Raw genomic sequence first — 25,371 nt, 5'->3', positions numbered from 1 at the left:
TGTAATTCAGTTGAGGTCGTTGATGTCTTAATCCATTGAGCTTGGAGGTGACAGATGGCTGTACTGTGGCTCGTGTGGTTTGAAATATGACTGACCGTTCACCTGCCTTGCTTTCATATAGAAACTCTTAAGGTGACGAACCCTAGTTATTGGAGATCAGTGAACTTTGAACTATGATTCACAGACAGTTACTATCATGACAATGTCATGTTTCCTAATCTTCAACACGCCACGTGTTTGTGGGTAAACTGCCCTTTAAACTTTGTTGTGAACACTTGACAGGATTACGTGCAGTTTGATATGTGGAATAATTGATTATCAATTATGTATGTGAAAACTAGCGAATCCATATCCACTCCCTGTGACAATATAAGGTTATGGTTTGTTAGCCATGATGGACTTGACCTGACCACTGCATTGTCCAGAGATATATCTTCTATGTCAGTACTAATATGTCGACATTAACTTGATTTTATTGACAGATCGTGAGGCTCCCAAACAATGAACGTCATTCAATATCTTTGGACGTGTATTTGACTGATGCGTCCCGTTATGTTGAAGATGGTACTTTTATCACCACTACGTGCCAGGGACTGTTTCGAAGTTTGCAACATATGCCATTCTAGCGCTTGTGACATCGACGTCCCCATAATAATAGTGCCTAGCGTGATCTATGTATATCTATTCACAATACCATTTGTAGGACATCACATAGTTACATTTCGATCAAATATGAGATTACATACAAAACCAGAATGGTGCTATATGAACGATTAGTTGGGTTTACCGTAAACATGAAAAGTATTCAGTTTTTCACTACCTGTTATCTTATTGCTTAAAGTTCAAAGTAACACACGTTCCAGCATTTACCACTTAGGTGAATACAACGAGCACAAAGATAGTGCTCACAAACCAAGGATCAGAAACAGGGCGAATCTAGGGTTAGAACCTGCGATCAGCAGATCCTGGCACTGCTAAGGGGGCGCACAGCGAACTGCAAAGACTAGGCCATCTATGCTCCCACATGGCCTCTGATATTCAGATATTGCAATATCTAGGTAATAGCATGTATTGTTTATGAATAGTGAATAATGGTATTGAGCAAAACTATGATTCATTTTGTATTTAGCGTTGGCTCGTCACGCCGAAGACCCGGGTTCGATTCCCGACATGGGTACAATGTGTGAAGCCCATTTCTTGTGTCCCCCGCCGTGATATTGCTGGAATATTGCTAAAAGCGGCGTAAAACCATACTCACTCACTCACTCATTTTGTATTTACGTCTAAAGAAGATGTGTTACAGATGCTTTACAGATCCGATAAACTTCTATAGTTGTGTTCAGTTTTCCAACAATACGTTAAGAAGATGATAGTGTGTGGTGGATGAATTGTTGATCTTTCGTCAAAAAGAGAAAAATGAATATATTGATTAATAGTTTTAAAATTCGCTAAATGTTACTATTTATATAATTGGGTGGGACGAGTTTATCGTCGCTTTGAACAGTGAGTGAGTGAGTTGGTTTGAATGCCACTTTAACAGTATTCCAGTTATATCACAACGTGTAAGCTTAATGTGGGAGGAAAGTCCGAAGTGATGCACTTTGGTGAAATCCACTAATCGGGGCGAACCGTGTTTCGAACCCACAAACATGGGTTACTGGCGTAGCCTACCCAAGGGATCCAAATCTTCACAGCGAATTGCGGCGCCATAGACATACCGTTTCGCCGCTTTGAACAGTAAGTTAGTTATTACATGATGTATTGGTTCAATGTTGAAAGCCTAAAGTGAACAAATCGAAGACGTTTATTATGACTGGGGATCATTATAGCGAAAAGGGGTACAGTGATACAGTGGTGTAACAGAGTTACTTCCCCTTGTCTCCATGATCACCTGAGACAAAAACCATTTAAGGCGGCAAACGCTGTTCACTAACTCAAGGTTCACTAACAAAAGAAGGCTAAACTTTAAACGGGAGATCTAAACAACTAAGGGACGCAACTCTGTAGAAACAGTGGACCTAAACAGCTAAGGGACGCAACTCCGTACATTGCCTAAGAGGACTGGAACATCCTTGCTCCTGGTCTGTATGTCAATCTGAAACGTCACTGCCCAAGAATTTTCACCATGTTGTCTGCCGAAACAGTGAGTGTGTATGTATAGTTGTATGGGGCTATTAGCAATATTCCAGTCATACCACGGCGGGTGACACAAAAAATCAATGGTCCACACATTACACACCCATGTGGGGAATCGAACACACACCTTCGGCGTGACGAACGACCGTTTGAACTACTAGGCTACCCCACCGCTCCTGTCGAAACAGATGCCATTGGGCGTAAAGGGAAAAAAGTGATGAAAATCAAATGATGGGATCACTGAAAATCAGTGATGACACCAGGTGTTAGAGAAAGGGGTAATCTTGTCCACGACAATACATCATCTAGTTGTAAAGACCACATACAGAATTTAGTTGAGTTTAACATTTAACATTGCGTCAAATGAATAACAGAGCAAATTAATATTTTCCTCCTTTGAGGTTAAATATATTTTTTCGGTGTTTTACACTGTATTGATTCGTGGTCAAGCTGATAGCGTCATACATTTTTTTATACTTTAGTTTATCATTTTTTGGTACGGACGTTTTTGTCTGAACAATCGCAGTTCAGGTTTGCAATTTGATATCATACCGCGTTCACATGTCATCATTTACTTATGTGGAGAACCGAACCCGGGCCTTCGGCTACCCCACCGACCAAGAGCTTCCTGAAGGCGTGCCAGAATCATGTGACCCTGAGAATAAATCTCCGACTTCCCCAGACTATAAATTATCAGCCCCTAACCCGTGCTCGTGGGTTTCCCGAAATGGATAAACGTCTTACTGTCATTCCTCACTCATGAAGCCGACACACTCTGACACAACCAAAATTCTGTTCAAAGCAGAACTCAACTCACACACTCACTCCTATTATTTTGACTACCAAATCAGTTTTGTGTTTATCATGAAATCCTCTCATGTCTTACTGACGTTGAAGACATGTGAGACAATAAACACCATCATCAAACCACACACGACTCATAATCTGTCTATTGCTGAAAACCCAGTTCCTGAAACAATTGCAGTAACAATCCATGGATAAAAATAAACACAGGTAGCTTTAACACTAATACATGGCACCACTTCTGTATAGCAGTCACATAACAAACTTGTACACATCGGTCCTTCCCACCTAGAGGCATAACATAATGTACATTCATGGACATATGCTTAAACTACGATATCCAACTTATGACACATGTCTACTGCATAATCAAGCATGTCATCACCCAAATCCTTATATATGTATAATACATTTAAGCTTAACTGAGATAGGGACAACATGAGAACATACCTGTACTAGATCTCTATGTCAGTCTTGGAATGACTGTGTCCGCCATAGCTTCATCCTGAGTCTCCGAGAGCGGCGACAGGTCGGGGTATTGATATACGGACAAAGGGCACAGAAGTGATAAACATCTTGTCCTGTAGGTGGGATGACACATGGCATCGTTGACAGGTGGGGGCCCCATAACAGTCGACATGAAGACGAAAGTGATTTGTTTTGTTGCGCCAATGGGCGTTTCTACTTCTCGCGTTCTTAATGGAAAGCTATATAAACCAAAGGGTGTTTTTCTTGTAATGTAAACAATATTGATATTAAGTGTTGGACTGCATAACATCGTTATGGTAAGCAGTTGTGAGGGAGTAGTGTTTTCTGTGAGGACAATCGTGTCATGACGTCATGAAAACTGTATTATGGACAAGGTGTCTGCATCACGTCAACAGTGACGTCATGAGAACTGTATTATAGCCAAGGTGTCTGCATCACGTCAACAGTGACGTCATGAGAACTGTTTTATGGACAAGGTGTCTGCATCACGTCAACAGTGACGTCATGAGAACTGTATTATGGACAAGGTGTCTGCATCACGTCAACAGTGACGTCATTAGAACTGTATTATGGACAAGGTGTCTGCATCACGTCAACAGTGACGTCATTAGAACTGTATAATGGATGAGATGTCTGCATCACGTCAACAGTGACGTCATGAAAACTGTATTATGGACAAGGTGTCTGCATCACGTCAACAGTGACGTCATTAGAACTGTATAATGGATGAGGTGTCTGCATCACGTCAACAGTGACGTCATGAGATCTGTATTATGGACAAGGTGTCTGCATCACGTCAACAGTGACGTCATGAGAACTGTATTATGTACAAGGTGTCTGCATCACGTCAACAGTGACGTCATGAGAACTGTATTATGTACAAGGTGTCTGCATCACGTCAACAATGACGTCATAAGAACTGTATTATGGACAAGGTGTCTGCATCACGTCAACAGTGACGTCATGAGAACTGTATTATGGACAAGGTGTCTGCATCACGTCAACAGTGACATCGTTAGAACTGTATTATGGACAAGGTGTCTGCATAACGTCACAACAGATTTGTAGGAGGTGAAATCGTTATTGCAGATATGATTGGTGTTCACGAACAGACTTATATTGAAACGTATGGGTGAAGGTGTCAGAATATTTAATATGGAGAAAGCTACCTGTGGGAAATATGCCGGGTGTGTACAGTGAAGCATTACCCCAGTCAGGATTACCAATGCTAGAGATGCAGTACATTTAACCCTGAAAAGCGTCCTTGGCCCCTTTGCACAAAGCGATCGTAGCGCTAAGGTGATCGTGACTCCCATACTTTCACATTAGCTTATGGGTAGTCGTAAAGCTAAGATCGCTTTGTGCAACGGGGCAATGGGTTGTATAGACCTATGCCATTGATCTTAGGGTAGGCAGTGGGTGTGGGATTTTTTAGTGTCAGTGACAGCTTTAAATTGTTGGTGAGTGTTTGTTTGAAACACGTTGTAGGCGTCCCAGTTGAGTGGCTAAAGTCTAGTATGATCGTGATTTCGAGGCCGGCCGTGATTCGCCAAAATTGTGATTCTACCATGACACAGAAGTTTAGTTCATTCTGAATGGTCAAAATGAGGTATCTTATTCCATTCGATACCTCAAAATTTAAATTCGTTTTCAACAAAATTCTTGCGTTTGAAGACAACGATCTATCGATAGTCTAGCTATCGATGCATATGACAATGGTTGCCGATAACCCATTAGGATTGTATACGTTCGATATCAGAGCAACAGTTTATCGAACATAAAGCGCTCTATTTTATCGAACATAAAGCGCTCTATTCCACATTAACATGAGAGTTATCGAATCTACAGTGAGCCAGCCTCAAATACTACCCAGGGCGGTGGGGTAGCCTAGTGGTTAAAGTGTTCGCTCGCCATGCCGAAGACCCGCGTTCGATTCCCCACATGTGTACAGTGTGTGAACCTCATTTCTGGTGTCCTCCACCGTGATATTGATGTAATATTGCTAAAAGCGGCGTAAAAACATCCTCACTCATTCAGATAGTACCCCGTTGTATCGTAAATGTGTTAATCGTTGTAGGAGACCCATACTTGCCGTACAAAAATGCGACTATGCTTTTGGTAAGAGGCGACTAACAGGATCGGGTGATCAGGCTCGCTGACTTGGTTGATGCATGTCATCGTATTCCAATTGTGTGGATCGATGCTAATGATGTCTATCACTGGATTTTCTGGTCGATTATTTACAGACCGCCGAAATATAGATGGAGTTCGCGGTCACACAACAAACAAACACTACACATAGAGTAATAGGTATAAAATAATATTTTAAAAACTTATCTTGAGTGTGCACAATGTGACAGGTCCATGTACGTACAACAGTGAAATCACTCTGTAAATTATGCATGTTGCATTCAATGTGTAAAATATATCAGTCATTGTCTAAAATGACTGATATTTTTCGCTAAGGAAATTTACAAAACGCCAACATATTTCAGTCATTTAACAAGTATTTTTCTGCCATGTTTGCTAAAAGTTATTGAAAAGTTCAAAAGGGCTTAAACAAATCACAAAGAATAATTATGCTAGGGTTAGAAGCCATACATATTTATTTTCCTTTTCTTTAAATCCTATTTTTTTAGCCACTGGGTGATGAAACTGAACATAAAAAAGTTTGGAATTCGTTATCGTAATATAATAAATGGAAAAACAAATTGTAAATGTGACTGTAATATTTGAGCGTTTAGCAAATTGGCTGGTGTAAACGTTCAGTCATTTCACACATTGACTGATGTTACACATTGACTGTAACTTGTACATATGTAACACGTGTACAACACGCAGTGACAGTTTGAAAGAAATAACATATGACACCAAAGTGGACCACAGTTCACATTGTATTACATGTATAACAACAGAGGTCGACAATGGACATATCAATGAGGTAGATAAGGTTTGAAGCTTATTCAGTATTCATATTAACCTTACAATTTGTGCGGTACAGTACACGCACACAATGGGGCATTATGCACAAGTTGTAATGTCTAGATCAATTGACTCAATACTTGTTTTGTGTGATCAATATGAAATAGAGTCCCTGAGTCCAATTAAAATATGCGCAGATTTGAAGGGTCTGTACCATGCAAAGAATAGGAAGACATCGTATTAAAAATGGTTCAAGACGTTTATGACAACACCACAAACAAATTCATATTACATTGGGATTCCTGGATAGTTTTTGTCATCAAAAGATATGCAGTGTTTAATAGAAAAATTGAAAAAGAAAATCATGTAGTGAAGATGGCTAACGGGATGAGGGATGGATGTATAAATATCCATAATGTGGAAAAAAAAGGGAGTTAATAAAATCCAAAAGTATATAAAGATCTTATAACGGTATTGTTTCGTACTGTTGATACTACGACTCGTATGACGTGTAATGGCGTCAAAGTATAATGGCTAATATTTTGATGATGTCTTGTCCATACAAGTCTATTTCTCGGTCACTGCAATTTATCATAAATTGTTTAGAGCAAAGTGAGTGAGTGAGTGAGTTGGGTTTACGCCGCTTTTAACAATATTCCAGTTTTATCGCGGCGTGTCAGCTTAATGTGGGAGGAAAGCCCGAAGTGATGCAGATCTCAGACGTTTACCACTTCGGTGAAACCCACGAGCACGGGTATGCTTCTGACAAACCTAGAAACATAATCGGGGCCAACTGGGATTCGAACCCACAATCATAGGTTTCTGGCGTGCCTAAGGGATGCAAATCACAGCGAATCGCGGCGCCTTAGACGACTTGGCCACCCGTGCCCCCGTTTAGAGCAAAAACATATATTCGTGTGTGTGTGGTATCACTTCCACAAAAAACCCGCACGTAATGATCTTCATCAATACTCATATTTGGCTTGGCTAGTCAGGCTGGTCGGTTGGCTGGACAGACATGGTGACGTCATAGGATTGTGACGAAACTTGCTTGCCACTCTCTTCGCACTTTTAGTCTTGGTTACTTATGAATTCGTAATGTTAAATCGTGACATTCGGAATATACTGAATTATCGAGTTGGACGTTCGTCCACACGCCTCCGCCTCTTGGTCCACCACGCTACTGACACTGAAGAGATGCCACAAAAGAGTTATATGATAATTATTCAGGGAAAAACACATAAACACTTTCAGACACAACCGATGTCCCATACGGACTATATATGTATGCCCACTCGGGATCCAGTTGGAGCGAGACCGCCGCCGTGGTAGACCGTCCTGTTCGGAGTGCGGAAGGTCCGGGATTCGATCCCCAGCCGCGTCATACCAAAAGACGTTAAAAGATGGTACTTGTTGTTACCCTGTCTGGCGCTCGACATTAAGGGGCTAAAACAAGGACTGGTCGGCTCGGAGTCAGTATACTGTGTCTGAGTGGGGTATTCATGTTAAACTGCGCATGGTATCTCAGTTAGCTAGCACTATAAATCGGCATCAGTCCGGACTAGTACAAGCAGCAACATACACACACGTGCATGCACGTCGCTATATAAGCGCAATAATCTTGGACGTGACGTTAAACCCCATTTCACCTCACCCCACATCCAGTTGGAGCTTATGGACAAACCCGATGGGGCCACAGGGTCTTCCTATTCAGGACCTATTTCCCCGCCCACATTGACCCCAAGTGGGACACAACTGAGGTTTTTGCGTTTTTGTGACGCAGTGTGAAGGGTCTGGCTGTATTAGTGTAATTTCGAACCACAACTATCAACCTTTATGTATCAACTCACAATCAATAACATTTTACTGAGTAGGTATGAGGTAGGTATCTCCACGGTCGACCTGGTTGGCCGGTTATTGACAAGTTAGGCTGAAGGTAGTGGCACAACAGCTGGCGTGTACTGGTTGAAGACAGTCGCCCACATAGCATGTACCACCTCATAACTCGGCATTCGATGAAATCATTAAACATTAACACATTCAGGGGCTGTTAATATTTCAGATAACCCATTCATCAATACATGGCTTTATAAATCCATGCATCGTAAAGAATGGCGGTGAATGAGGGTTGAATAATAGACTGAATTTCATTGCCTGTACGTTAAATGTCATGACAATGGAAAAAGGACGATAACTCATTGTGGCGTTTATGAGATAAGCCTATGTGAAGATGATATTGCATCGGATCAGTCTACATCATAAAGTGAGATTTAAGACTACACATTTGAAGCCACATCACTTTCGCTGGATGGTGTGTGGAATTGGAAAGGTAAATGCTATTTCTTGTTCTTTATGTTTAGCTAAACACATTTGTACAATGTTTTAAGTGTCGTCGACAGTTGAAACCAAATGACTCATTTACACTGGGATCCAACGGGTTTGTCGTGTAACACGGTGGTGTGGTTTCGTACAGGTGTGGCTTACAAATGACCACGCGCGTGCTCATGGTCAGGTTATATTGTCAATGTCCTGAATGCCCAGAAACAGAAACAAGAGCCTTTTGTTTCCTTCGTCCCGTGCATCTGACATCAATATACATGTATATGTACTTTATAGTTATGTGAAATAATATGTACTTTCTGGGATGTGTCCCGTCAATAGTAGAGAGATTAAGAATTTGAGCTGTGTCAACCTAGAAATCAACCGTATCATCCTTTTACATTGTGTGTTTGTTGCTTAAAACCGCTCTAAGCAATATTCGAGCTATATGATGGCGGTTCGTAAATATTCGAATGTGGCCCAGAAAATCGAATATTTTGTACAGATAATAATATAAAAGTGATTCAATATTATTGTCGGTATAGCTTAATAATAATCTATAATAATAAACGGGATAACCGGTTTCGATTATCCACTCTAACAGATTCCATTGGACGTAAAAGACAAAATAAAGGTGAAAATAATATGAATGGATCACTGAAAATCCTTGATGACACCAGGTGTTCGCCAAAAGGGAAATCATGCCCTACCCCATCAGTAGAAGTGAGTGAGTGAGTTAGTATGGTTTTACGCCGCTTTTAGCAATATTACAGCAATATCACGGCGGGGGACACCAAAAATGGGCTTCACACATTGTACCCATGTCGGGAATCGAACCCGGGTCTTCCGCGTGACGAGCGAACGCTTTAACCACTAGGCTACCCGACCGCCCCTCCCATAAGTAAAAACAAATCTTTGGCAGGTGTCATTTCAACGAGTGGACATCCAGTTTTAAAGCTTATTTTCTTTAATTGATTGATCTTAACAGTCATGATGTATATTATAACACACTGGAAATAGTTATTCCTCATAACCCTTAAAATAATTTGGGTTCATAAATGTAATTTAGCTGGTGTCTTCACTATAATCAAGCTTCAGTTTCCCAAGCCCATAATCGTTCACACCCTAACACATACACTGTGTTTGTTTGTTGTTTACCGCCGCACCCAGCAATATACGAACCATATGGCGACGGCCTAAACCGAATCTGGGCCTGACACGCCAGTGACTGACATTATTAGCAACATCACGATCCGTCGACTGGTTACGATGACACGCAATCAGCCAGGTCGCCGATTTTGACCAACCGTTCCATTTAGTCGTCTCTTACGCCAAGCAAAGTTTTCGGTGGACCTTTTCTAACCCGTAATGCCTAGGGAAAACATATTGCGTGACAGATATGTAATTGCATTATAACCCTTACTGAACTGTAATAGTCTGTCGTTCTATCATATCAGTATAAAGTGTGTTTTTCTTGTTATCGTAGGATTAAGTCAATACTTACAATCAAAGATGTATAAACATTGTTAACTACTACTCTGTAAACATTGCGTAACTGATAATGTTTGTTTGTTTGTTGTTTAACGCCGCATTCAGCAATATTCCAGCCATATGACGGTCGTCTGTAAAGTATGGAGTATGGACCAAACAATCCAGGGATTGACATCATGAGCATCGATCTCACGCAATTGGGATGCGATGATACGCATCAACCAAGTCAGCGAGCCTGACTACCCGATCCCGTTAGTCGCCTCAAACGACAAGCATGGCTTGCTGAAGATCAATTCTAACCCGGAATCATCACGGGACGATAATGTTTAGTAATCCATTCACTGTTATACATACGTACAAAGAAATGTTAAACAGAAATTGGTATTTTCGACTTCATGGATAGGTAGTACCTATTTTCGGTACAAATTCTGTGATACGTTTCTGTAAACACTATTACTCATTTACCAAATATAGCAGATCAGTTTAAGTGTTTGAATCCCATGTGTGACACCTCTAACTTGTATATTTTATCAAATTTAACCCATTATAAACCATACATGCATTTGACATATTTCTTCAGATGGGAAAATCAACCTAATCCCTGACCACTTCCATCAACACCATGAATCACTTGTACTGCACTGGGTGCCAAGACCATTTTGGAATTGACAGGAAGGTACCCAGGGTGCTGCCGTGTCTGCATGGAATCTGCGATAGGTGTGAGGGAACATCTGGGCAGAGTGTAGACTGCGGCAAATGTAACCGAAAACGGTTTCAAAGGAACACTATCAAGGATGATCCTGTTCGTAAGAATGAGTTGATGGTCACCTTGGCACGGAGATGTCCAGACCGACTGTTGTGTACAAACAAGAATGATGGCAAACTGGCCTCAATCTTCTGCTTGGAGTGCCTGCATCTTCTCTGTGAGGATTGTCAGATGGCGCACAGTAAAGTGCAGACAACCACCAAACACAAATGTCTGTCCATCCGCGACCTCGGAAGAGTTGCAGTGTCAGATTGGAACACAAAACTCCGCTGCGGAAAGCACCCTGATTACCCACTGTTGTTCTTTTGCCAAGACCAGTTGGTATGTCTCTACTGTGTGAGGAGAGGCCAGCAGCAGCACTCTTTGGAAGATATTGAAGATGCTTTTGGAAAGGAGAGAAGCAACCTTCAAATACTTTCCGAGCGGCTCGCTAGACGAATTGCACAGACACAACGATATGGCCCTTATGCTACCTCTAACCAGAATCCGAAAAGGGAAATTAGGGATGCATTTGCAAAGTTGAGAGCTGCAGTGAGGAGCCGACAGATCGAAATTTCGGATTTTCTTCTCAAGAAAAGGGGTCGGAAAGGAGAAATAACCTTCAAATCGGATATTCCTCGAAATCTTCCAGATGGTGACCTGAACCTGTTGCACTATCAGATCCTGAAGAATGGTCACCTCACCAGTGGCACTGGAAAGCTCCTGTTCCTTTCTCCCAACATCCAGGATCTCATGAACAAGCTGTGGTACTTTGGACGTGTTATAGACATCAAGTCTGGCAAAGACGTCAATAGTCCCTATGCAGGTAGGAATATGAAGCCAATATGTGGCGAAATGCATCGAAATTATGATCAGATACCACCAGCAAAGTCTCCATACCCTGATCCGAGAATGACAGATGGCCAAGGACGCGGGAGAAACAGGGACAGAAATCAGGGCTCTGATCCATCCATAAATCCCCACTACGTTGAACCTACGATACAAGGAGGAATGAAAAGGAATGACCCGCGTCTGAGAGAAAATGATCCCTATGGTCCAGCTGGGCCTCAAAGCACGGAAGGCAGACAAAGGCGTCTATCATACAGAGATGAACCATTTGTTGAAAACCCCTATTATTCGGAACCTCTGATGAACGATAGCTGGGGGCCACAGTCCATGTCACCAGGTTGTGGAAGCAGGGATTCGCTCCCTACCAGTTCAGCTTACAGAGACGACACAATAATGCCCCGGACACAAAGCCCACAGTACTCGGAAGCACCAATAAGTGGTAGCCGTGATAGAGCACCAATGTCATTGAGGGATGAGGGTTGTGATGCAGTGCCTGTCAGTCCACCTTACAAAGAGGAATCAATCCCTTCCAGGTCACCTTACAGAGATGAGACAATAGTGCCCCAGACACAAACGCCACAGTTCTCGGAAGCACCAGCAAGTCGTAGCAGTGATGGAGCACCATTGTCTTTGAGGGATGGAACTCGTGATGAAGTGCCTGTCAAGCCACCTTACAAAGAGGAACCAATCCCTTCCAGGTCACCTTACAGAGATGAGACAATAGTGCCCCAGACACAAAGGCCACAGTACTCGGAAGCACCAGCAAGTGGTAGCAGTGATGGAGCACCACTGTCTTTGAGGGATGGCACTCGTGATGCAGTGCCTGTCAAGCCACCTTACAAAGAGGAACCAATAGTTCCTCTGACACAGGAGTCCCAGCACTCTCAACCACCGATGAATGACAACAGAGGTTCAACACCCCCAGACACAAACCTCCAAACTCCCCCTCAGAGTCTCTCCGGACAGTCTCCTACCCTGAGCCCTGATGAGAAAGAGAACATGTATCCAGACACGCGTCCTGGCAACGTCCCCTCCGAAGAAGGCCCACACGACACAACAAGACCTTTCAGCCCTGTACCATATAATGAAAGACCCCTGGAGTATCAATTCCCTTGGCATGTACTACCACGAGACCCATCTATGCCTCAGCTACACAAAGGACACCAAGGAAAACCAAGAGACCCCACTTTAGACCCCACTAAACAAATCCCAACAGTAGCTCCAGAGAACAGAGAGCAACCAGTGAAGGACGAGGTCAATGCACCATCCCAATCAGAGCCAATACCAGACCAACCTGACAACACAGCACAGCCTCCGGTTGAAGACACGACAAACCCTGATAAAGATGTTCCTAAAGATGAACCAATGGCTGGAACCAAGCCTGATGAAGATACCCGCAAAGACGAACCCTTGGCTACAAACAGGCCTGACATAGATACTCCTAAAGAGGAACCTTCAGACAACAACAAAATCACAACAGTGGTGATGTTGATCAACATGGTGACTGGCACTTGTACAGAAATCGGGAGAATTCAGGTGCTAGATGACAAGCTTGTACCAATAGATGTTTCTCCAGGCGACATTATCGGTCATCTGGAGTCTCCCTCAGGTGATGTTCAAGAGTTAGAAATTATCCCTTCTCAGTACAATGGCGTCCTGTCAAGAATAATATGTTCCTCAGAGGATAGAGGTATTTATAATCTTCCTATTGACTTCAAGGGACAGCGACTACCTGGAGGTATGCAACTTGAGGCTTGTGGTCTGATTGGTAAGTAATAATTATTAGATTGTGCCGTTAGAGTATTTACCAAACTTTTCTGTAGTTTGAAACACCACAGTGTGCTGTTACACCGCATGTTGGACATCAAGTAAATAAAACATATGGGTAAAAACAGTGGTTGACATTATTAGCAACATCCCAGGTCGTCAAGGTACAATGAGTCTTACCGATCCAAACTTCAGTCTAGGCAAGGTCCCCATGGACGATTATTAGGTTTTACTGATTTTTGCATCAGTAAAATATGGTAGAATGATTTGCGCACATACAAATGTGTTGCAAGAAAGCCTGCTATTGTTTGGGATCATGAGGATAAGGCTATTAATTGGGAAAATGAGGATGAGGCTATTGATTGATTGGGATCATGAGGATGAGGCTTTTAAATGGGGTCATGAGGATGAGGCTATTGATTGATTGGGGTCACCAGGATGAGGCTTTGGATTGATTGGGATCATGAGGATGAGGCTTTTGATTGATTGGGATAATGAGGATGGGGTTATTGATTGATTGTGATCATGAGGATGAGGCTTTTGATTGATTGTGATCATGAGGATGAGGCTATTGATTGATTGGGATCATGAGGATGAGGCTTTTGATTGATTGGGATCATGAGGATGGGGCTATTGCTTGATTGGGATCATGAGGATGAGGCTTTTGATTGGGGTCATGAGGATGAGGCTATTGATTGGGATCGTGAGAACAAAGCTATTGATTGATTGGGATCATGAGGTTGAGGCTTTTGATTGATTGGGATCATGAGGATGAGGCTTTTGATTGGGGTCATGAGGATGAGGCTATTGATTGATTGGGATCATGAGGTTGAGGCTTTTGATTGATTGGGATCATGAGGATGAGGCTTTTGATTGGGGTCATGAGGATGAGGCTATTGATTGATTGGGATCATGAGGTTGAGGCTTTTGACTGGGGTCATGAGTATGGCGATGATGATGATTAGGATTCATAACCATTTGTTTAAATATTCCACCATCATTTTCTATTCCAGATGTTTCCCGAGACGCAGTTATATTTGTCACTGAGATGACAGACATGAAGATCACACACGACTATATAGTTCTATGTGAGTAACAATATCCACGTAACTCTACCTTAGTATCTCTACATGCCTAAGATGTCTCTGAAACGCGTTATTTCAGATAGAAGTGAAACAGAAACTTTTCTTAACTACAGTATCAAACAGTCGTATCATCTAATGGTAATGTTCTGCTTCAGGTCCCAACATGGACGATGCTGTTGACCGTCAGTTCAGCGACAGCGACACCGCCAACATGTCAGCCCTTGCCCAGTCCGCCAGGGACATGGGAGTCCGCAACTACAGAGGATCAGTCTCGGGCTTCCCCATAGACTTTGAAGGTTTCGCCTACATGGAGATATGGATAGAAGCCGTCTTGAGGAGGAAAGCTGAGGCCAGGACGATCGTGTTTGAAGTCGGATTGGCTTCGCGGGCGGTTATTGACGCGACTCACATCATGGAGGGGCAGGTTCAGGCCTGGGGAATATCCATCTCGTATAGTCCAGAGCTGAAGACCCTTAGCAAGAGTGTGTGGGGAGGTGGGGAAATCTTCGATCACAGTCCTGTAAAGGGACACAAGATTGCACAAACGATGTCCTTCAAGTTTGGTATCCTCTTGAACAGTCAGCTTCACAGGCTTGTGATCTTTGACCTTGAGCGTGACGACTCGTTCTCTGTCGTCCCTAGAGTTGATTTTGGAATGTTTCTGCTTCCGGTCTGGGGTGCTTGTAACTATGGCAACGCTGATGTAAGCATAAACTGTATTTCCGGCGATGTCTTGCAGCTGGGAAGACTTGATACTCGACTCTTCCTGAAGGCGATGAAGATGTCGATGTCAGATGAAGTGATGTGATGTGATGTGGTGTGATTAACTCGCCTGTACTCTGTTCACTATTAGTCGGATTTAAAGCAGCGATTGTAGATGGGTGACGTTCATTTGCAACTAAAGTTATATTTAATATTTTCGTAGGTCTTGTACGTTTTGTCAGTTAATTTAATAATAGATTAGCCACAACGGTCATTGATGGGGAAAATATTTTGGAAGTCGCGGATTCGAATTTGTAGAAATGAAGATTTATTTTTATTCCATTTTGGGATTAGAACTAGTTTAACTGAAGATTCCATTCTGTTACTACAATAACAATAACATTTTAATAGCTTATCCCACCTACATAGAGTATAATAGTGACCAATTGATCAGAGGAATGAATACAAAATGACGACTTTGTCATGTTATGTGAGACGTTTTCGTATGTTATGGGGGCGGTCGGGTAGCCCAGTGGTTAAAGCGTTAGCTCGTCACGCCGAAGACCCAGGTTCGATTCCCGACATGTGTGAAGCCCATTGCTGGTGTCCCCCGTCGTTATATTGCTGGAATATTCCTAAAAGCGGCGTAAAACCATACTCACTCACTCACTCACTCACTCGTATGTTATGTTTCACGCTCGGTGATAAGTAACCAGATATTTGTGTTGCTATATATGTGTTGAGAATATTGTGGGCATGTCTCCATGGGGAATACCATACGATGAACACCTCATCTGAAAGGGTCGTAGGTACTTTTTCTTTGAAGGGTTCCACTTTAGTGAGAGGAAATTTTGTTGTTTTCAAATAGTAGGTGTTGTCAAACATTAGTAGTTGGCAATATTTAGTTCAGTTTATGTAATAATATCATGAAACATGTAGTTTATTTGCATTGTCTGCATTACTGGAGATGTTACATTTATTTTAAAGTGTCGACTCTGATTCTGTTTAAATAAAGGTTGTAGAAAACAGAAGAATGCTTATGTTAAAAATATATGATATGTGAAACATGGTAACACAACTGAAATACATATCAAGGCGGAGTAAAACTCAACTCATTAACTCACTCATGTCAGCCTTCTCCACCCGCGTCAACGTGGGCCCGGGTGAGGTTAGGACAAAGACTAAACTCACACAAATATGAGAGGGGCGGTCGGGTAGCCTACTGGTTAAAGTGTTCGCTCGTCACGCCAAAAACCCGAGTTCGATTCCCCATTACAATGTGTGAAGACCATTTCTGGTGTCCCCCGCCGTGATATTGCTAGGATAGTGCTAAAAGCGGCGTAAAACCATACTCACTTACTCACACAAATATGAACTAGAAATGAAGAAATACCACTAAACCCTTATTAAAATCGTTTATTTGACATGACACATGGTCATTTTATGTTTAAACGGATTCTCATTTTCTAATGTACAATTTTAATGTGGATAAGTTAGCAAATACACTGCATGGATAGCATCGAGAAACAAATATATAAATGGTCGGTTTACCATCGAAATTTGTTGTGTGACTGAGTGAGGTTGGTTTTATGCCTCTTATTAACATTCCGGCACTTTCCGGGGTACACCAGGGCGTCGTTGTACAAAGCGATCTTAGTGCTAAGGTGATCGTAACCCCCATGCATTAACATAGACTTACGACCGTCTTAGGTTGTTTTGTACAACGGCAGCCAGGGCCCCGTTCCACAAAGCTATCTTAGCGCTAAGACTACCGTAAGTCTATGTTAAAGTATGGGAGTTACGATCGTCTTAGCGCTAAGACTACCGTAAGTCTATGTTAAAGTATCGGAGTTACGATCGTCTTAGCGCTAAGTCTACCGTAAGTCTATGTTAAAGTATGGGAGTTAAGATCGTCTTAGCGCTAAGACTACCGTAAGTCTATGTTAAAGTATGGGAGTTAAGATCGTCTTAGCGCTACAATTGCTTTGTGGAACGGGGCCAAGGAACGGGCTCCGCACATTTTCCCCATGTATCTAGCGTCCACACCGGGACAACCCTATTGTCTTACATATCACCATGCTCGGGTGAATTTGTACCCATAGCAATAGGAATACCCCTAATAAACCACCAGGCAGACTGGGCGCCGGCCGATCGTTGAAATTGCCCAGCGCGTCAAGCAGCGGGAACCCGTTTTAACCTCCAGGAAGCGGGACATTTTTCGTTTTAGGGACGATTTCGCGTGTCATTTTTATCGTCCTTTTTACACTATTCCCGATTTTCACATTGAATTTGGTCAATCATTTGTGATTAAGTATGTCCTAAAGTATTAAAATCTGCAAAGTTGATATGTCAGACTTTACTTGCCCTATAACAGCTCTGACACCACACATTTCACTCACTCATAAAACTCAACATACCTCAACATAACTCAACACAACTCAGCTTTAGTCAGCACAACACAACTCGACATCACTCATCATGACTCAACATCTCTCAACATAAACCTTGCATAAGTCCACACTTCAACACAACTCAGCATAACTTCCTTGGTTTAGTTTTGTACAAGTCCCTCAAATATTCCGGGTTAGAATTGGTCTTCAGCAACCCATTCTTGTAGTAAGAGGCGACTATAACGGGATCGGGTGGTCAGGCCCGCTGACTTGGTTGATGCGTATCATCGCATCCCAATTGCATGAGATCAATGCTCATGATGTCAATCACTGGATTGTCAGGTCCATACTCATTTACAGACCGCCGTCATATGGCTGGAATATTGCTGAGAGTGTCGTTAAACAACAAACAAACAAACAAACAGTTATGTACAAGGAGCTATTTTTAATTTAAACAAAGGTGTGGGTTTCACCAGAGTAGTAAACGTCTGAGACCTGCATCACTTCGGGCTTTCCTTCCACATTAAGCTGACACGCCGTGATATAACTGGAATTCTGTTCAAGGCAGCGTTCAACAACACTCACTCCTTGTTCAAACAGTGTAACACCAATATCACCCACAACAAGTACTAGGTACACAAAGTTCACAGTGACGTCACGGAAGGATTACCGCATACGTCGGTAAACCTCACGCTAACACAATACACTACTCAACGTTGATGTCGATTACAAGATCACACCAGTCAGTCTTACGCTTGCATGAGTTCATCTCAAGCCAGCATGTTACAGAAAAATACCGAATACAATGTCATAGCCCTCGATGAGGCGCTACGGAAACTACCGAGCTTGTCTGAATGATAGTTGATTGCGCAAGAGACTGATAAGAACTACGGGCTTTATTTCATCGCTGTGTGTCGGGCGAGGCGTAGTCGTGTGGATACTTCGAAAGTCGATATTTGATGTGTAAATACATTTATCTAGGTACAACGATTGCCGCAAGAAGAAGAGGAGCACGGGTTCCCAGTCCTGTGAGGTATCGTCCACTGACGCAATCCTCGGCCCTCTTTCGCGTCATTTTACCTGTCTCTCCACAATGCTTCCAAACAATCTGCAAGTGCAAGTTCGAATCCCACTCAGTCTCGTAGATTTTGAAAAAGTTATTTTTATTGTCACTTTTCTTATTATGATTGGAAGTTTCAAGGCATTTGTTTTATATACAGAATCTTGAAAATAACAACTTAGCTTAAATATATTTTACTATAAATACAACAATTATTGTTGTTGTTACTACTATAAATATTAGCACATGGTCACACGATTCCTGCAAACTGTATTTAACACACTATATACCCTTTCAATCTCAAACATATATTCCGCATTATTTTATTTACAGGCAACACTGAGTTTTGTATTGAGGTTTTGTCAGAAATTGGAGAAAATGAGTTGGAGAGCCTTGTGAATGAGCTTTATAGCTGCATGAATAGACTTGGTTTGTATCGCCTTCTATTATTTGTAAATGCGTTTGCAAGTCCTTCAAACAGTCAATGACTGCTTTATCATCATCGTCGTCGTCGTCGTCGTCGTCGTCATTCATGTAACGATTATAACAGAACGGAAGCTCCTATTTGCATTGGTGAAAAAAACACAAGTATAGCCTTCCCTCTCAATAATTTCCCAATTTTTCTTAAATACGAATTTGATTTCCTTTTCGAGGACTGAAAGAAATTGGGAACATTTTTCTTAGATGTTGTTGTTTCAATTTTCACTTTGAGCAACGCGTTTGGTTCTGATACCACGATCTGGGACAATTATAAAGTGGCATTTCGGTAAATTTAATGCTGGTTTAATTATGGAAACACGTTAGATGATACATCTGTGGGGAGTTAGTTGCTTTGACATTCCTGGCCTATTTATTTATTTTTTTTGTGTGTGTGTAAATGCGTTTACAGGTCTTTCAAACACGCACACACATGATTGCTTTATCATCATCATATTCGTTGTCGTCGTCATCGTCGTCATTCGTGTAACGATTATAACAGTACGGAAGCTCGTATCTGCTTTGGTTAAAAAAGATATTTATAGCCTTCCCTCTCAAAAATGTCCCAAGTTTTCCTAAATACAAAATTGATTTCTTTTTCGAGGACAAAGCATTTTGGAACATTTTTCTTAGATTTTGTTGTTTTCAATTTTCCGAATGTTTTTCTTCACGAGGTGTTTGCTTAAAGGCAAAGTAAACTCAAAATAGCAACTGTGCAGATTTTAATTCTTTAGGGCAAAATTAATCACAAATGCATGACAAACTTCAGGTTGAACAACGGAAATAGCCTAAAACAAACGATACAAAATGACAAACCAAATCGTCTCGGAAATTGACCAAATGTATCTAGGAAAACTGATATTCGCAACAAAATATCAATCATTTGTTTCAGTTTACTTGCCTTTCAAAACGTAGCCGAATACGGCTACACTTTGTTGATAACAAACATTTCGACATGACATTTTCATCAATATAATGACCGAAGTGCCATAAAATACCACGTTTGCCTTCTTCACCCGACTTCATTCTTCACTTCAGGGACCTGGAGATACTCCTGACCAGATGATTGATATTATGAACAACTTAAAAATTAGATCAACGTTCCATGCCAAAGGGGTACAATGACAACAATTTCAAGTTACCGACCCTGACCCACCGATCCATCAAGCACAGGTTGCTGGGGACCTTTTCTGACCCGGAATCCCCAGTGAAAACATATTCTGCTACAGATACGTAATTTCAGTATGTAACCCTAATTGAGCTGTATCAGTCTGGCGTTCGATCATGCATGTGGCATTGCGCTTTTATTTTCTTGTTATTTTCGGATAATCATATTTATAAGTTACTACTGTACATTTGAGGACAAATAATGTTTTTTGACTTGAGCAGCGCGTTTGGTTCGCGTTTTGTAATACCACGATCTGTAAGAATTATAAAGTCGCTTTTCGGTAAATATCATGCTAGTTTAATAATGGAAACAATTTAGATATGTTGAGAGTCTGGGGAAAAAAAGTTTACTATTAGCAACGTGTTTGCGTTTAACACCTCAATCTAGGACAGTATAAATTGATATTTACGTAGATTTAATGCTATTCGATATATCCAAATTGTTACCATGATACCTCTGTGAGGTTTTAGTTGCTCTACACCGCCCGGGCTAAGTGGTACCGAATACAGACCAAATATTTCTAATATATCTTGAAGAGCTTAGCGCCAAAATGTATATTATTGCATAGATAACGTCTATGCGTCCTTGTCTACCTGTAGAAAACATATTGTATGTTTTCATTGAAAAGTTTTGGGAGATAGAACTACTGAAAATTTTGTAAAAGGGCCCAAGTCAAGTTATAAGTCACTTTGCTTGATTTTGGCCCTTTTAGCTCTCATTTCCATGTGTGGTTGGGACATGTTGTTCCAGAGATTTTGAAAGTTTGGACACATTATTATTATTTTTCAACTATTTCAACAAAGTTGGCATTAGTTAAAATCATTTAAAAGTGCTTCAATAGTATGTGTTTGTACTTTTTTCACTAGTAGTGTACCAATCTCACAGGTTAAGTCCCATGCAACTGTCTGAGGGTAAAAGGGCGAAAATACAGACATTGGCCCTGTTCACCCTTACACAAATTAAGAACGTAAACTTATTTCCTTTTTTTATAACAACATTTATCTCTCTGCTGTCAGAATTCCCTAAAGCTTAGGGAGTTATCGATGACTGAACAATGTTCATTAGCAGGGACATGGTTATGGTTTTCATTACTTTTCCCCAAACGAAGTCCGACCGCCTCCGTGGTCTAGTGGTAGAGCGTCCGCCCGGAGAGCGGAAGGTCCAGGGTTCGACCAAAGGACGTTAAAAGATGGAACTTGTTGTTACCCTGTCTGGCGCTCGGCATTAAGGGGCTAAAACAAGGACTGGTCGGCTCAGAGTCAGTATACTGTGTCTGAGTGGGGTATTCATGTTAAACTGCGGCATTGTATCTCAGTGCGCTAGCACTATAAATCGGCATCAGTCCGGACTAGTACAAGCAGCCTCACATACACTTGCATGCACGTCGCTATAAAAGTGCTATATAAGTGCAATAATCTTGGACGCGACGTTAAACTCCATTTCACCTCACCTCACCAAACGAAGTCCACTTGACATTGGCCCTTATGGCTCTAAGCTCTTCGCTTTAACCTTGATGTTTGATGTAAATTACGATGAATAGTGGCACAATAAAGTGATATTTCGGTAGACATATTATTCTGTAGATGTAAAGGTACACCACCAGCATCCTCGGGTGTCTTAGATGAACCAGGATACCTAGGCCTTCGTCGCGTGACTGATGCCGTTCATAAGATTTGTCAAGCCGTCTTTGGAGAAAAGGTGCCTTCTTTTGCTTGCTGTTCACAGTAGCCATAAGACACTTTAAGGGGAAGTGCACTCGCAAAAGTCACTTTCTTTCTTATTTTAAACAAAACGCAATTTTACAATTAGTTAGTATTAGTGTTTGAAAATATACCCTCATTTTTCTCACAGTGAAAGTAGGAAGCTCACGCCAAGTGTGAAAATTTCATGCTGTTATGAGGCCTTCGGTATCCAAGCTATACAGGCCTGAGTTATCCCCCTTCGGTTATGACGTAATTGGTGCCAATTTAACTGGGTCCCTGTCTTGTCACAACGTAAAAGATATTAAGTACCAGTTTATGTTGTTACAACATGGCATCCGATATATTGCCTCAAGTTTCCTTGACCCATCAAATAATCGCAAAACCATACGCTTATGAACCAACAGAGCAAGTACCGTGGAATGGAAACGATGAAAATCAAGTGGAAACAAGAGAAGACCCACATCACCACTGTGTCACCCGACCCCCACTCGACATCTACACAATTAGGCCTACCAGTGACAACGTGGTAAGAATAACACTTAGATGTGTTTTCCTAAATTACCTATATGCTCATTATTACATTTTCAGAAGCGGAAACGTAATATTCGAAGAGATTTTTGTCACGCCTGGTTACCCGCATGTACAGAATCTCGATGATAGCGTGTATAGAATAATATATTCGTAAATAAAAAAAATCACACCCCTACCAATCAGAAACGTTTGTTGAGTTCAAGCCCGTGTAGACCCGTGAAGATTCCGGGTTAGAATAGGTCTTCAGCAACCCAAGCTTGCCGTAAGAGGTGGCTGTGCATGTCGGAGGCGACTAACGGGATCGGGTGGACAGGTTCGCTGACTTGGTTGATGCATGTCATCGATCCCAATTGCGTGGATCGATGCTCATGATATTAATCACTGGAATGTCTGGTGCAGACCCGATTATTTACAGACCGTCGTCACATAGCTGGAATATTGCTGAGTGCGGCGTTAAACAACAATTAAACCAACATAAATCAAGCCCGTGTAGCGCCATAATTTCTGGCCACCTTTTTTCTTGTTAACCTCAGCGGCGCAGCGTAGAGCTGACATTTGATGGTAATTGTTTCAAAATAAATACTAGGTAAGGTGACCACAGATGAACACGATTGTGTAGCCTATGGTTTGTTTAGCAGGTGCCAATAGGTTGAAATAAGTGACATTCATATTTCATGCGATATCGAGCTGTGATTCGAGCCGAGTGCGAAATCTTGAATAAGAACCAAGATGGCGGGTGTCACTCCTTGTCTATATGTATGATTTTTTTCTATACGAATATATTATGTAATACACGCTATTATCGAGTTCCTGTGCCCGCATGCTTCGTCAACGGGCCTATTCATCCTGTCCCACCCTGTTACGACCATATCGCCGGTATCGGCATTGTCGTCAATCTATGTTTGTCTGTATTAGGTATAACTATTCCCATCACCTATAGGCTACAGATCAGTGCTACTTGGCAATATCAAGAAACAAATACGATCTGTCGCCAAACCTTGTCTCAACTAGATTACACATTACCAGCTGATTACGAGAGCATTTGCTTTGAGTAACACGAAAATGGGGTACGTCCCAGTACGTTTCTAAAGTCGGTTGCCGAGTGGGAACGAACTGGGACAAAAAATTCTCTTTGATTTTTTCCCCACCCGAATTCAAAATAACTGCCATATTTTATGGATAAATAACTGAATTCTGTATGTCACACCAGCACCAGCCGAGCAAAACCGTCCCCATTTGAAAGTGAAACGATAGATCACTCCATTGATGTGTTTGAAACCAGTTACTGCAGTAGGCCTATATCTATTTATTAGATAGTTGGTTTTGGGTTTGTTCTGAAAACCATTCACGGAAAATGCATTGCAACTTTGCAGGGAAACTATTAATGATCCATTATGAGGCAAGATTTAAAAAGAAATGTTTACAAACTTAAAAATATATGAAAGGTTTAATTTTAAAGGGGCACTGATCTAACGGACTGGTTGTTGCCTTTGTTATTGTTTTTCCCCCGTGAGTACCCGGATGATACGCAACGCAACTGAGCGTGACCAGAGACTGGGGTACCGTCTGGAAGGACAGCTAAATAAACTTGGAGGCTGGAGGCAATATTTGTTTTACGCATTTTTGAACACTGATTGGTTAACTGTGATCTATAAAGATTTCGACAAAGGGCGCATGTTAATTCATTTCTTCAGCCTAAACAAACAGACAAAAAGAACAAGGGAGCTCATCGGACGTCGTCATTTGGAAATACCCCAGATGGTTATAGTTTAATACTAAAAACAGTATCCATGCAGTGAAAGCATTTTCGGATTTCGGCTTGCGTCGATAATACGATTACTACTCCCTTGTTGTCATCCACGTTTTCTTGTATAACCCTACACTTGTGTATTTGTCGTCATTCACTTGATGCTCAGTTAATGAATTTATTACAGGTACAATTAGTGGTAGCACCACTTATATTACCTGACAAAGGTTCCCATTTGGCATTTATTGTGTCTGGGGTAATTATTCAATCTAAATCCAGGTTTGAAGTAAGGTGAAATGTGTGTTATGTAATATGCACGTGGCAGCCCAGCAAGAGATGAATGATCACTTGATTTACTTTTTTTTGTAAATCAACGGATCGTTCCTAGTCATCAAAGGATTAACAGAAAATACGTTGATTGATTAATCACTGTTATCTTGCACAGTGGATATGTCAAGAGTGAGTGTTTACATGTCTAGGTTTACTAAAACAAAGGGAATACACTCATATCATGGCGCGAAGTGCCGATGTAAAAACAACATACTTTGTTCAAAGGGTTAACTGATAATACGTTGATTGATTGATCATTGTTATCTATCACTCAATGGAATTTTTAGGAACCGTGATCGCTATGAAAATAGTTGTCACGTGGGCTTTCTCAGCCGACCATTGAGACTTGACACCTATGTAAAACACCTGAAACAATCCAAGCGATCAGTTGAGAAACGAACACGGGTTATAATATCCCGAAACGATATATATCTTTTAAAATATTTGATTGTTACTGAGACACGTGACATCGAATAAGTTTCTTTGTACAGCTGCAGATGAGTGGGATATTGTTCCTTTGTGTGGATATTCACGGATACATTCCTCGAACAAGGAAGCTGCCTAAAACTTATACACATAAATTTGGTAGGTTGTAATTATGATATCTGCATTTTGTTTTCCTTCATTGGCTGTAGCATTGAACCGATTCGTTCTTG

The 25,371-nt window shown here is 41.5% G+C and overlaps 1 protein-coding gene across 1 annotated transcript; it reads left to right on the top strand.

Annotated features, from left to right (window-relative positions):
• The first annotated feature begins 8,585 nt into the window (after positions 1-8,585).
• LOC124118102 (E3 ubiquitin-protein ligase TRIM33-like) lies at positions 8,586-16,318 on the top strand. Its single transcript, XM_046480176.2, has 4 exons — positions 8,586-8,680; positions 10,742-13,523; positions 14,536-14,610; positions 14,763-16,318. The coding sequence occupies exons 2-4, from the start codon at positions 10,784-10,786 to the stop codon at positions 15,413-15,415; spliced, it is 3,468 nt and encodes a 1,155-aa protein (XP_046336132.2). The 5' UTR covers positions 8,586-8,680; positions 10,742-10,783; the 3' UTR covers positions 15,416-16,318.
• The last annotated feature ends 9,053 nt before the right edge of the window (positions 16,319-25,371 follow it).

This window comes from Haliotis rufescens, unplaced genomic scaffold (assembly GCF_023055435.1).
Source record: "Haliotis rufescens isolate VD_foot unplaced genomic scaffold, xgHalRufe1.0.p SCAF_9, whole genome shotgun sequence".
NCBI lineage: Eukaryota > Metazoa > Mollusca > Gastropoda > Lepetellida > Haliotidae > Haliotis > Haliotis rufescens.
This window is presented reverse-complemented; position numbering and strand designations above follow the sequence as displayed.